The sequence below is a fragment of the Triturus cristatus genome, chromosome 9, assembly GCF_964204655.1.
Source record: "Triturus cristatus chromosome 9, aTriCri1.1, whole genome shotgun sequence".
NCBI classification, from domain to species: domain Eukaryota; kingdom Metazoa; phylum Chordata; class Amphibia; order Caudata; family Salamandridae; genus Triturus; species Triturus cristatus.
In genome coordinates, this window is record NC_140592.1 from 1,049,781,952 (window position 1) to 1,049,796,489 (window position 14,538).

The 14,538-nt window shown below is 42.8% G+C and overlaps 1 protein-coding gene across 1 annotated transcript in view; it reads right to left on the reverse strand.

Annotated features, from left to right (window-relative positions):
• Positions 1-14,538, reverse strand: part of LOC146799343 (neuroglobin-1-like) — a 106,494-nt gene that overhangs the window by 52,435 nt on the left and 39,521 nt on the right. Inside the window, exons 2-3 of the mRNA XM_085628069.1 lie at positions 8,551-8,658; positions 6,534-6,654 (exon numbers count right to left, since the gene is read on the reverse strand). Coding sequence (XP_085484195.1) covers positions 6,534-6,654; positions 8,551-8,658 — 229 coding nt within the window. The remainder of the gene's footprint in view (positions 1-6,533; positions 6,655-8,550; positions 8,659-14,538) is intronic.

Here is a 14,538-nt window from a genome sequence, read left to right on the forward strand (position 1 = left end):
GGTGAGCAAAAAAACGATGGATTTACGCCAAGGCGGAGGAGTTCCGCCCCACTACTTTAAAAGCATTTCAAAGGAAAAATAAAATGATGATAACAGGACGTTATTATCATTTTATTTTTCCGTTCCTAGGTGCAGGGAGGGGCAGGGCTGGCCAGAGTAGGGGCAGGGGAAGGAATGGTGAGCACACTCAAAGTGCGCATGACTGTTTGGCCGGCCGTCTTGGGACAGCCAAACAGTCATGCGCACTTTGCATGTTGGCCACCAGGCTGCATTACTCAGCCTGGTGGGGAACATACAGAGGCTCCCTGACCTTGTCTGAGCGCAGAACCACGGAGGTCAGACCAATCACAACGCTGCAGTGTTGTGAATGGCTTTGAGGAACCAATCACAAAGCTGCATTGCAGTGTTTTGATTGGATTAGGGAGCCCGAATGCTTCCTGCGGCGGAGAGGCGGCAGCTGACGACGCTACCAGCAGGTAAGTTTTCTTTCTTTTATTATTTTTTACGTCCCCCACCACCATTCCCTACCAGCTGCCATTGCACATGCATTATATTAACGTTTTAAAGTTAAACTTTTCAACTTCAAAACGATAATGAAATGCATGTCAACATGAAGGTAATCTAGTTTACCAACCACTCTCCCTCGCAGGAAGCCACCACTGTCCACATCCCCAGACCATCCCCTTCTAGGCCATCTCCTGTCGGTAGCCTAAATTCCTTTCAGAATCGGGTGGTTCTCAGCCCAAATTTCAATGCGTTTTGTCAGCCTCCTGCAGTGAGTCAAGGCACTCCCTGGATATTACACAAAAGCTCTTCCCTGAACATTGTTCAGGCATGTCTTAGCCACTGTCCATATAACATACTCTCATTCCACATAACTTAGATAAACGCATATTTTGGTCACTGACTCATCAGTCAATCCTTGATGCAATTTCGGAATGCTGTTGGACTGGGCAAGTATATATTTCACAATGTAAATCTACCCCAACCACTTCAGCAACAACAAATTCCTACAGCCGACAACCGTTTGGGATATGTGCAGGCAAATCTAAACCCTTCGTTTAGAACGATATTAGATTGAACAATTTCATGTTTCACAACACCCTTCATTGAACATTACACCAAGACCGCTCATTGAACATTACACCAATACCGCTCATTGAACATTACACAAATACCCCTCATTGAACATTACACTAACACCCTTAGTCAGTGAGGGAGGGTCAAATAGCGATGGCCTATCACCCTCTGCTACTCTGGTTTGATCTTTAGGTACATTATGCAGAGAGGAAGCATAGCAGCAGAGGAATTTGAAACATAGAATTGAACATTATTACTTTAACAGAGCAGACCCCATAAAAACATATGTTGATATTAATAGCCCACAGCTGGCATGGTGTTTTAGTTTTGCAGCAGTGGATATAGACACATAGCCTAGGGCAGTATTTCTTTAATAGAGGTGACCTCATGTAAAACTTGTACTAAGCCTGCAGTTGGCATCATCTTTAAACATTTATATGTTTGCAACCATATGAAAGCATCAAGCATGCATCTGCTTGCCAATACCAGTATCACAAAGGCCCTCTGACGTCCTGCACGCCGTGTTTAAGTTACCACGAAAGGAGTGTGTCCTGATTTTAATTGTTTTTGTCGGTTTCTTGTATATTTAACAACATTAGGTCACCTCAGTCCTCAATAAGGAGGGCCTTGGAGCTTCTACAAAGGACATTCTTCTACACTTTGTATTAAAGCTAAGGCATGGGTAGGACCTCCAGACCTCTAATACAATAAGTTGGTCCTCCCAAATAAAATATGTTCTATAATTTTACTATTTCAACATCAATGTACACATTTCATATAAACTGAATGAAGCTAAAAAGTAGGATAGTGCAATAATAGAATAACATATCCAATGCAAAAACAAGTATTACAATTTCAACAGGCATTGCTTGTGATGTACGCACATTAATAACAGTGTAGCCGCATTCAGACCCCTTTGGAGGCCCAGCACCTCATGTGTAAAATCCATCACCAAGGAACCCTTACTTCATAATGCCCATCAAAATTAACAAAACTAGGGCGCATGTGGGGATCTAATGGCCACATGGCAACAAAGCTATTCTTTCTACTTTTATCCTTCTTAAATTCGACAGTCCAAAACTTATTTGTGAAGATTCAAATACTCTTTATTGTTGAGAGAACGCCTTTATAGACACCCGCCCTGTGAGAGAGGCAGCCTCAACAGGCTGGGGCAAGATATTTGAGCGTTACTATAACAGCATTGGTAGTAAGTCAAACAGCACCAAAGCAGAAGCCTGCTGTGAAACCATCAGGCATTGGGAAACTGCCAAGCGTATGAGTAGTGTCTTCGGCATCTGTTTGTTCACTGCTTAGGCGTGGATCCGGAATATAGCACTGTGACTGTAAAGTTATACCTGTCGGCACAATGCATATCCCTGGTACAGCTTGGTGGCAATACCTGCTTTTACATATCTAAATGAGATATTAATCAGTTGTTGAATCTTCAATTACATTGTTATGCCGATTAACACAATTCTCTTTGTGAACATTTATTCTGTCTATGCAGGGAAGCCTTAGGCATGTTGAGCTGTGACTTTACATGCAGCCGCGATTGCTGCAGGTAAGAGTGGTGGGTCGGTGGGGCTAGGTGAGGGGGGATTTCGAGAGACGACCACAAGGGAAAATTTAATAAATAATTAATTTTCCTTCATGGTCGTCTCTCGAAATCCACCTCACCTGGCCCACCACTCTTTCCTGCAGCGGCCACGGCTGTTTACATGATATTAACAGATCGAGAACTGCAATCCGCATCAGGGCGTAGCTGGACCTGATCTACTGAAGGCTGCCTTGCCTGTGCATCTGGCTTGCAGCAGACCTGCCGGTCACATCCAAGGGTCTGAGTGGACTGGATTTTCAGAGTCTCCACAAACACTCTCTAACAGCAAATCCTCGCTGCAAATTACAATCAGGAGGCACATGGACAGCACTGGGACCTACGGCAACATCCGCAAGCACTAAGGATCAATTCAGGCTTGGTCGAGAGCCCGCTGAGAGCATTTGCTCTACATTTCCTGTGAGAAGTTAGCTGTAACATAACATGATCCATCATTATTGGGAAGGCACATATTTACATACCTCTTAGCTTTGCTTTTACTTAAAGATGGGCTCTGAGAATGAGGAAGTTGTGAGTTTTACAATGTGTCACCCTGCTTGCACTAGTCTCCAGAGAGTATGCATCTGAAACTGCTGCAAGATCTTTGATTTACTGAGAACAAAGTAGCCAAAATCATATGTGTATTTTGCATTTTCTCCTTTGGGTATGCCAGACAGTGTTGGTATTTGGGCCATGGCATCTGCAGATTTAGGAAATAGAAGATTAGTTTCACCTTTTCAATTCTTACGGGATCATTGAAACAACGGCAGTAAAGCCTCCAAACCGCTCTGATGGAAAAGGCCCTGCCTCTAGCATACGGCCCATCGTATTTACAGTCCCCTGCCAATTTTTGATGAGAGTGCTTCCATCAACACAGCAAGAAGACAAAAATGTAATACCATAGAGCCACCATGTTATGGAAACCCACTCAGCATTTTTGTTCTACCGAAATAAACCCCCAAAATGTATATTTTTCTGCAGAACACAAAATCAATGACCGTGACGGCAAGGGAGTTTTTTCACTGCATGTGGAAACTACTGATGCTCTATCCTGCCTAGATCCGCCATGCCTCTCACGGCATACAGGATAAGTGAATATTGAAAGGCCTGCCGAAAGAGAGGCAAATCTTCCGATAACCCTGTGATGATGGGCTGCCAGTCAAAGGTTTGCAATGGCAGAGCTAGCCGAGGCTCTGCCATCATAAACCTGGTGGTACCTCCATTTCTAAATGAGGTGGGGCAACTGCAAATGTGGTAGGATGGGTGCCTCACTCCTTTATGGCAAGGCTCCCAACCCACCAAATCCTAAATGAGGTCCTTACTCTTTGAGAACCTGAAAACCTGCATTAGACAGCAAGTGTTTAAAGGCAAGGCCTATCTGATTTTCCGGTCAGACCTGCACCACAGTACTTTTCCCTGTTGGCTCTCACCAATCCCTTCTTTCTGGCTTTTGTCATTTACAGTCCTCTTTTGTAAAGGATTTCCATATTGGACTTAGGTTGGAATTGTGGTAATAATGGAGGCACTGTGCTACCTTTAGGGGTGGTTTCAACTCTTGATACCTGGGGGCAAATTTATAATTCTTTCATGCAATACAACAAGGCAACTTGCTGCACTATGTTGCATGAAAAAGAGAGGGCAGAAATGCTCCATATTTACAAAGCTATGGAGCATTTCTGCTCTCTCTGCGTTGGCGTACTGTGTGCTGCCTCAGATAAATGGGAACGCCCATGCTCCACCCATGTAACGCCTACCTGACGCAAAGTAATGCAAGGCAATGCTACGTCCCCTCCCCCATGTTCTCTGGAGTAAACCCGTCTGGTCTATGGAATACCATTTTATCAAAGTAGTGGTTCTTAACCTTTTGGTTTCTGTGAACCTCACTTAATCATTACCGGAATCTGTGGACCCCCACTGAACCATTATTGGAATCCAAGAACCCCCTTACAAAACGTAACTTGAAGCATAAGCAATTTCAATGATTTGAACCTTAAAACGATGCACTAACATGCAGCAATGAGCATTCGTCAAACAAATACAAAATGATAAAATATTTTAGTTAACTGTCAAATATATATAAAAAGGAGTTTTTCAGTTTTACATGTTGCCTCTATATGCTCTATCACTCTGTTAAGATTATTCGATCAGCCACGGACCCTCTGAGTTGGCATCACAGATCCCCAGGTCTGTGGCCCCAAGTTAAGAACCACTGCTCTGGAGCTCTAACGCTTGGCAGGAGCAGGTCCTCATAAAACATTCATTAACCTCACACTTCCATTTCACAGACCTGAATGCAGGACAGGTAGTGTTCAATTGGTGATTGTGAGCACATATGGACAGAAGAACTTTAAAAAACACATTCCGATCCCTGAAGAGGGTGGAGACGACTTCACCTAAACAATATTATATTTTACTTTATCATTTTACCTGTATATTAGTAAAGTTATATCATTTGGGAAAATATCACTCACGGGATATTGAAATTGAAGTTATTTCAGTTAATTAAAACCATACCTTTGATTGATAACAAAAACAATTAAAATGCAGTTAATTGCATGAAGTTTGCAGCGCGATAAAAGCATAGTTCACACATAAAATGGACATCTCAAGGTAGACTGTAATAAAATTAAATTAGTGGATAGGGTCACGTATCGTTCAAACTAAAAAGTAGAATGCATTTTATTAAAATCCTATAGCAAGACAATAAGGATCAAATTAGTGCAAGTAAGACAGCACAGATAAAACTGATCGTGATATTCAGATGGTAGGCCAGCCTGATGTTGAAAGTTCAAGGCTTGAAGCACAGAGTAGTTTGCATGTTTAGAGATTTAGCACAATCTGAAAGTTGCTGTGAGGAAAAAGACTGTACTTATGCCTAAGAAAAAAGTTAAATATTAACTAGGTGGAAAGTTCAGAAAGTGCGTAGGGCTTTTATATCACTCATTGCATATCGTAGTTATTGTGGATTACTTAAGTGTTGTCTGTATCCAGATTCCTAAAGCCACATCACCCTCCAAGAACACACTTTGATTCCTCAACCTTGACCCTCTGAGAGCTGACGCCCAGAAAGAAGGGTTGTGGTCTTTCTCAGAGATATGGGTAGTACCTTGATCCCTGGAGCCTAGAAATCCCAGGATATTCTTGCCAGAAGGGCTAATCAGTATACTGGATTTCTCCAGGTCTAAGAGAACTGGTCCAACAACTTGTTTATGTCGAGAGCTGGTAGGAATGGTGTCGTAGATGGGTTGTGTGCAAGGCCTTCAGGCTCGAATGTCCACTGTGAGCCATCATGCAGAGACAACCCACTGCACTCCAGATTCACACACGGTAGGTGGAAAGTCAGAAGAGCCACGTGTACTCCCTCACATGAAATAACTCCATGAAGACAACACACATCTTCCAAACAATCCACCCGGGCAAAGCGTGGTTCTGGAATGACATCCACTTATGGAAAAGATCTGCTCCATAAAATCATAACCCACTCAAAAATCTGCACAATGCTCTATGGGCCCAAATAATTGGCGAATGCTGCACTATATACAAACCAAGCAACATACAACTTCAACTTCTGGATTTGATAGAGAGGCAGTATGACCTCAAAAAGCTAACTCCGAAGAGGCAGTAGAAATCAACATCATTGTAAGATTAGTAGAAACAGGTGATTCTCCATCCACATATTTCTTTACCAAATGACATCAGCTTGGGGAAAGGCAATTGAAGATATGAAACTAAGACCTTTTCATGCAAATTTTAAAAGCTATGCTTAAATAATTGTTGTTTCTAATATCATGTTTTACTTGCTTGCAAGTCATTTTGGTAATATTCAGCAACTAGAGCTGTGAAATTGGCAAGTACGCACCTGGTAGTATTTTGGTGGTGCGTTGTATCTGTAGTGACTTTTGCCCAACTCCAGTGCAAGCTGTTCCAGATGTTCTGGGTGATCTACTCTGGCAACACTTTTCTCCACAAATGACATGACTCTAAGTGAGATAATCAAAAAATTATTTCCACTTAAACAACAGCCGGCATGAACAGGGATTATGCACTAAACCAATACAATTTGCATTCTAAAGTGCTGGTGTGCCTACTTTGTTGGATAGCTTTCCAAACATCAAAACATATACTTACAAAATAGATGGTTACACAGGATTCTTCACTTGGATATATGTCATACTTGATATAAAAGGTGTCATATGTCTGTCCTTGTATTATTTAAATGTCAATTGGAAATTTAAAAAACACAGTAGTTAACTTGTGTTTCACTTCCTAATTATGATGCATTGTGCTGTGTTATGTTACATTATTTATGAGCATTTGCATAGCCCGTACTATCACTACTTTGGCATATTAGCATTTTTTTAATCTCGGTGTCCTTTTCAAATGGTTCTGGGATTTCCAGTGGTTGTGTACATTTGTTTTATTGTGTTTGGCTAGTGGAGACTTATAAAATGTTTAGTTACTAATGGTTTACATTTGTGGCTGTGGAGGCAAAGTGAATGGGTTTTAAATGTAATATTTTGAGTTGTGAGATGTGTATTATTGGGTGTCCCATAGATTGTTTACTAACCCAGCATCTCTAGTCGTATGCAACCATAATTTGATGTTGTGCTAGCGAGGAGTGGTATATTTGAATTAGGTTTATCAGGAATTTGTATGTTGCTCTTGGTGCAGAAAAGTGCTACTGATTTGTCAACACTTTGCAAGTTATCTGTTTGTTTGAATGGGGCTGTCATGGTTCTGTCTGTCATTTTCTGTTTGGAAAACACAATTTATATATGCATTTAGAAAGGTGTTGTGGGCACTGTTGCGAAGGAAATACTGTTGTATGCCGGTTCATAGCTGCTTAATGTATATTGGAAGGTAGTTGGGTGCATGTGGTAAAGTATGTCTACCGCGTACTGGTTTGGCAATTGTTGGTGTATTTCGGGTTTGGGTGGGTGATGTTTGCTTCCTAGTGATATCCAAGTATTCACCATACCTGAGCCATATTACATATATATGTTATGTTAAGTTAGGCCTGTCGATAGTTAGGCTGCTATGTGGAGGAGAAGCAAAGGAAGACAAACTGTGAAGAACATTGCATTATAGAACCCTAGTGCATATCTCATAACATGGCCATGAAGCCAGTTTAAAACAGTACATGCTTCAGAAAAAACAGTGCAGGACTCATACTTTGTGCATTTACTCTCATTGCTCGTGGAGTAAACAAGATAGAAAAATAACAAACATTTCAGGTGTGATGATTTCATTCTGGACTGATGTTAGGGTGAACCAGAACAAAGTAATGGATGGAATGCTTGAATGAATCACAGCCACTGACAAATGTTTGAGGGCCACATCCCAGTCCATAGCTTTTCACCCATGATGACTCTATATACAACATCCATTCAAATGCACATCAGTCTTCGTCCTTCTCCAGTGGGAACTGTCCAGCCTGATCTGCCAGGCAAACACCTGCCACCCTACAGTAATGTCAACCTACTTAGGTCTCGTCAGTGAGGTTTGCTTGAATTCTGTAGCACAGTGTACATGAACCCACATCTAAGAATACCGGTCGCACTTAGGGCGACTACTGCAAAGTAACAAGGTGAAGAATAGAATGGAAGTGAATGACTGAATTAATCTCCACCACCAGCAATCAATGTTAGGATCAAAGCAAAAGTGAACATTTACACATCATAGAGGACACTCAACTAAGGAACAAGATACTCCATGAACAGCCACATGAAATTACAAAAGTAAGGTGCTTGGGTTCAACATTGACAATAAGGGCGTTCATGAACATAAGCATTGTATATCTTTCCCATGCTCCACCACACCAGCAACACTAAACAGCTGCACAAAAATGTCATGTTGTAAAATATTTGCCTCTGTACCTGAGACCGTGAGTTCGAAGCTCTTTGCTGGCCCTCAGCCTCTGCAGGTCGTCAACATCTCGAAATAAAAAGAAAACATCCTTGCACTCTGGGTGAGTCTCAAACAACCTTAAAAGAAGAAAAGAAAAAGCATATTCAGTACAGCTCAAAAGAGCGACACAAATACGATGCATTTGTAAAAATATTTACAGTCTTTGCCAGGATATTATTACAATTGCTCTGATTCCATGAGATGTAATGAAAAGAGAGAACATTGCCACGCGTCAGATACTTAACAACATACGGAACAAAATGTAGGAAATCACCGCTATTACACAATACCTTTCACATTTTTTGTATAAAAGCAAAATAACAAACCGGAATCAACAGAAGCGAGTTTCAAGTTGTCAAAAATAGGGGCGGGAAAGATTCGGGTGAATTTCCAAATTCTCCAAATTCATCCACTTTTTTCTGTCTGCTCAATGGAACTGGTGCTGATCTGCTGCTCTTTGGGTGGAAAAAAAAGGGTTGGAAAAAAGTGCAGGGCTAAAAGCACAGTTGCTTTTAGAAGTACTATTAGAGGCTGAGAAATGTGCTTACCTTAATGTGGGATACATGAAGTAAGTGCCTTGCCCGGATCCCTGGCAGTGCTCTTCAAAGCCACTTCCCCAGCTGGAATGACTGAGTCCAGCGTCTGGCTTCAGGGTCCACATGGCGCTCTACCGGGAAGACCTTACACACAAGCTCCGATGCTGGGGAAGTTGCTTTGAAGAGCACTGTCAGGGGTTGACCCGTCTAATTAACGTAATAATTACCAATGAGATACCTACATTGTCTGGCCTCTTATAGGGCTGGACTATGTGAAACAAGGAATTCTGGTTTTCAAAGGCATATTAAGAGGTTTTCATGAAGCACATCTGCCACATCTGTGGGTGGAGGGAGCACGGGTGGGGGAGCCTGGAGGGGAGTTTAATAATAATTAAAAATAAAAAGGAAGACTTACCTGAAGCTGCCGGCCGCCTCCCGCGTCGGCGTTCTTCCTGGTCCTAGCAGACACTGGGACAGCATGACACACTCCCTGTACAATCCTGGTGCTGCTCTCATTCTATGAGGGCAGCGCGGGGAGATTGGGCTGAGTGGGCTGGTTTGACACTCAGCTCAAGCAGAGGGAGTCTGTGCTGTTTCTCCAACCTGGCTGATTAACACACTGAGTTGGGGAAACCTAAGTGCACATGTGTGTTTGGCCGGCCTAAGACAGCTGGCCAAACACACATGTGCACTTAGATGTGCACAAGCCAGTCATCCTCCTCCCATGACCACAGCACCACCCCTCCCTACACATGCTGGCTCAGCCAGCAGGTGTAAAATAAAATGATCATAGAATATTTCTTTATTTTTCATCTGCTGGCTCTGAGCCAGTGGGGTGACACTCCTCCCCCATTGCGGAAGAGCAGCCCTGGTGCCCCCCCCCCCCCCCCACAATCTTGAGTATCAATATTTTTCTTGGTGCACCTAAATTCTCTCTTTTTTATGGACCTTGTGTCAAACCATTAGGCATTTGGATAAACAGCGATACATTATCTTAATGCGGTGCAACTGGGGTATTTTAACTAACCCACTGATAGTTATTAAATTCATCAGTCAAATTTGTACCTTGTTGTCTACAATCTGTATCTTTCTGACACTACCATCTCTCTACAACTCACTTATATAAAAGGGTGATGCAACACTTAACTATAATATATATATATTTATATATATATTTTTCTCCAAAGGCCCAAAGCTTTTCAAAGGCGCACTCGACAGGCGAATTAATTGCACAAGGCGGCCAGCATTCATTCCAGTGTAATTACTTTATTTAATGTCCTTCGCCGACGCGTTTTGAGGCAACAAGCCTCTTTGTCTTAGGCAGCTTAGAATGTACACAGAGAGCTCCCCTTTCACTTTTTGTAACCATGCATTACCCTAATTGGGTTCACGTGTAGTACGGACGTTGTTTCAAGCATGATGGGACATGTAGTCCATTTGTGGAGCATTATTATTCCCTTAGTAGGTTCTGGTACATCCTTCATTAAAAAGCATTTCTCTCCTTTAGTAGGTATCCGGAGTGAATGTTGACCCATTTTGCCACATCTCCTGTACTGCTTGACGGGCATTTGGCACAGTTCCTGCCCCGCAGCCTCGCATTTCAATTTGCGCGATGGTGCAGCCTTCCACGGTCAGGACGGCCGTGTTGTCAATTTTTCTCCAAAGGCCCAAAGCTGTTCAAAGGCGCACTCGACAGGTGAATTAATTGCACAAGGCGGCCAGCATTCATTCCAGTGTAATTACTTTATTTAATGTCCTTCGCCGACGCGTTTCGAGGCAACAAGCCTCTTCGTCTTGGGCAGCTTAGAATGTACACAGAGAGCTCCCCTTTCACTTTTTGTAACCATGCATTACCCTAATTGGGTTCACGTGTAGTACGGACGTTTTTTCAAGCATGATGGGACATGTAGTCCATTTGTGGAGCATTATTATTCCCTTAGTAGGTTCTGGTACATCCTTAATTAAAAAGCATTTCTCTCCTTTAGTAGGTATCCGGAGTGAATGTTGACCCATTTCGCCAGATCTCCTGTGCTGCTTGACGGGCATTAGGCACAGTTCCTGCCCAGCAGCCTCGCATTTCAATTTGCGCGATGGTGCAGCCTTCCACGGTCAGGACGGCCGTGTTGTCAATTTTTCTCCAAAGGCCCAAAGCTTTTCAAAGGCGCACTCGACAGGTGAATTAATTGCACAAGGCGGCCAGCATTCATTCCAGTGTAATTACTTTATTTAATGTCCTTCGCCGACGCGTTTCGAGGCAACAAGCCTCTTCGTCTTGGGCAGCTTAGAATGTACACAGAGAGCTCCCCTTTCACTTTTTGTAACCATGCATTACCCTAATTGGGTTCACGTGTAGTACGGATGTTGTTTCAAGCATGATGGGACATGTAGTCCATTTGTGGAGCATTATCATTCCCTTAGTAGGTTCTTGTACATCCTTAATTAAAAAGCATTTCTCTCCTTTAGTAGGTATCCGGAGTGAATGTTGACCCATTTTGCCACATCTCCTGTGCTGCTTGACGGGCATTTGGCACAGTTCCTGCCCCGCAGCCTCGCATTTCAATTTGCGCGATGGTGCAGCCTTCCACGGTCAGGACGGCCGTGTTGTCAATTTTTCTCCAAAGGCCCAAAGCTTTTCAAAGGCGCACTCGACAGGTGAATTAATTGCACAAGGCGGCCAGCATTCATTCCAGTGTAATTACTTTATTTAATGTCCTTCGCCGACGCGTTTTGAGGCAACAAGCCTCTTCGTCTTGGGCACCTTAGAATGTACACAGAGAGCTCCCCTTTCACTTTTTGTAACCATGCATTACCCTAATTGGGTTCACGTGTAGTACGGACGTTTTTTCAAGCATGATGGGACATGTAGTCCAATTGTGGAGCATTATTATTCCCTTAGTAGGTTCTGGTACATCCTTAATTAAAAAGCATTTCTCTCCTTTAGTAGGTATCCGGAGTGAATGTTGACCCATTTCGCCACATCTCCTGTGCTGCTTGACGGGCATTAGGCACAGTTCCTGCCCCGCAGCCTCGCATTTCAATTTGCGCGATGGTGCAGTCTTCCACGGTCAGGACGGCCGTGTTGTAAATTTTTCTCCAAAGGCCCAAAGCTTTTCAAAGGCGCACTCAACAGGTGAATTAATTGCACAAGGCGGCCAGCATTCATTCCAGTGTAATTACTTTATTTAATGTCCTTCGCCGACGCGTTTCGAGGCAACAAGCCTCTTCGTCTTGGGCAGCTTAGAATGTACACAGAGAGCTCCCCTTTCACTTTTTGTAATCATGCATTACCCTAATTGGGTTCACGTGTAGTACGGATGTTGTTTCAAGCATGATGGGACATGTAGTCCATTTGTGGAGCATTATTATTCCCTTAGTAGGTTCTTGTACATCCTTAATTAAAAAGCATTTCTCTCCTTTAGTAGGTATCCGGAGTGAATGTTGACCCATTTTGCCACATCTCCTGTGCTGCTTGACGGGCATTTGGCACAGTTCCTGCCCCGCAGCCTCGCATTTCAATTTGCGCGATGGTGCAGTCTTCCACGGTCAGGACGGCCGTGTTGTCAATTTTTCTCCAAAGGCCCAAAGCTTTTCAAAGGCGCACTCGACAGGTGAATTAATTGCACAAGGCGGCCAGCATTCATTCCAGTGTAATTACTTTATTTAATGTCCTTCGCTGCCGCGTTTCGAGGCAACAAGCCTCTTCGTCTTGGGCAGCTTAGAATGTATTTTCAACAAGCAAGAACTGGCACCATGTAGCATAATGTTTATGTGGTCTGGACTGGGTGGAGGATAGAATATTTTATCAAAAACCTCCAGTACCCATTAAATCATATGGCATAACCCCATCCAGTGTGCTACCAATATTTAAAATTTCAAAGCAACAGAAAAGATGGAAACAAGAAAGTGTAAGGTCAGTCCACAGATTAGTTCAACAACTTTACTCACTCTACACACACCCTCATTATCAGAAAAGGTAGGTGAAAGAAATGTGTAAAGAAAGAGAAAGTATCTCACGTGCGCACCACCAGAGGAGCTACTGGTTGGTTCTCACCAGCTTGCCCACGTTTATTTCATCATTGATAGCTTTCTCATAAGAAAAAAAGTGATGTGTCCAGTGTAAGGAAAGACAAACACAAAAAAAGAATGTGTATTGTGAAAAAAAGGAACAAAAGGATGTACCAACAAAGAAGGGGTTAGACTCACAATTGTTGTTTTTATTTTTATTAGGAGTCTATCCCACTGTTTAAAAACACAGCATGTTGAATACCTTATTAATGACGGCCAACATGTTTCATTGCCAATTAATTTGTGGCAAATTCATCAGGGCAAAAGAGGTCAAAAATCACCTCCCTGGACACACAACAATAAAAAGGACTGACGAACACAAAGAGACAACATAAAGCTTGGTTAGTTCAGCGGGATGTCCACAATAAAAAACTCTCATGTATATTTACAATTCATCACGGAAAATTCCATGACTCAAAACTCAGGTGTTTTACCTAGTTGGAGCCTTGGGCCCACATACCAGCTCCCAACCAGTCACAGGGGCGTATAACCTGTTTGCTTTCGCCTCCCTGTTCAAAAAAGCACAACCGTTGCTAGTGCCTGCATCTGTGAAAAGAGTATAATAATGACGGGGATTGATCCCCAGTTTCCACACCGTCACCATTTATCTTAATAAAAACGATGTTATTCCAACTGCTCCACACCAAAATGTGCATACAAAATCGCGCAAATGTAAGTCAGCGCACATGTAGCTATTCTAATTAGCCACTCGTCTCACACAATCAATACTGGTTCTCCTCCCGTATAAACCAGCTGGCAATAGCCCGCATAACTTCCTACACGTTTGAAAACTGTTTAGGATATTCTCCAGTCATTGAAAAGTCGGGCTGCTATACACTTCAAATAAGCACATATAAAAAATTTAACTAGTGCCCGCAAATGTAAGTTAACCTACAGTGACCTGCATATCTGCCGGCACATTTAGAACCTAAGCCAAGTCTCAACCCAATATTTGAAACTCAAGCCACGCACATGATGCCCCAAGAGTTTCAAGAATAGAGCAGCTGTACAGCGTTCGATCATCAAGCAAGATCTTCACAGAGCCTCTGCAGCCCCTACGCTTACCGTATACCTTTACACACGGGCAGTAACTCAACCCAGCATCGAGTTACCGCCTCGCCGCATCCTCTTTCAAACACTCCGTACTCGCGCCTCGCGAGACTTTGAGACTTCCACTATCCAATGTAAGCAACAAGGGGAGTATGGCGGCCATCTTAGCACTGTTTGTAATATCAATAGATAGTGCAGATAGACACTTTCTGCGATGCAGCGTGCGCTACGAAATTCTTTTTATTTATTTAATTGTTTACTTACCTGAAATTATCCATATACCGGTTTTTAGAACCCCCCCACCCT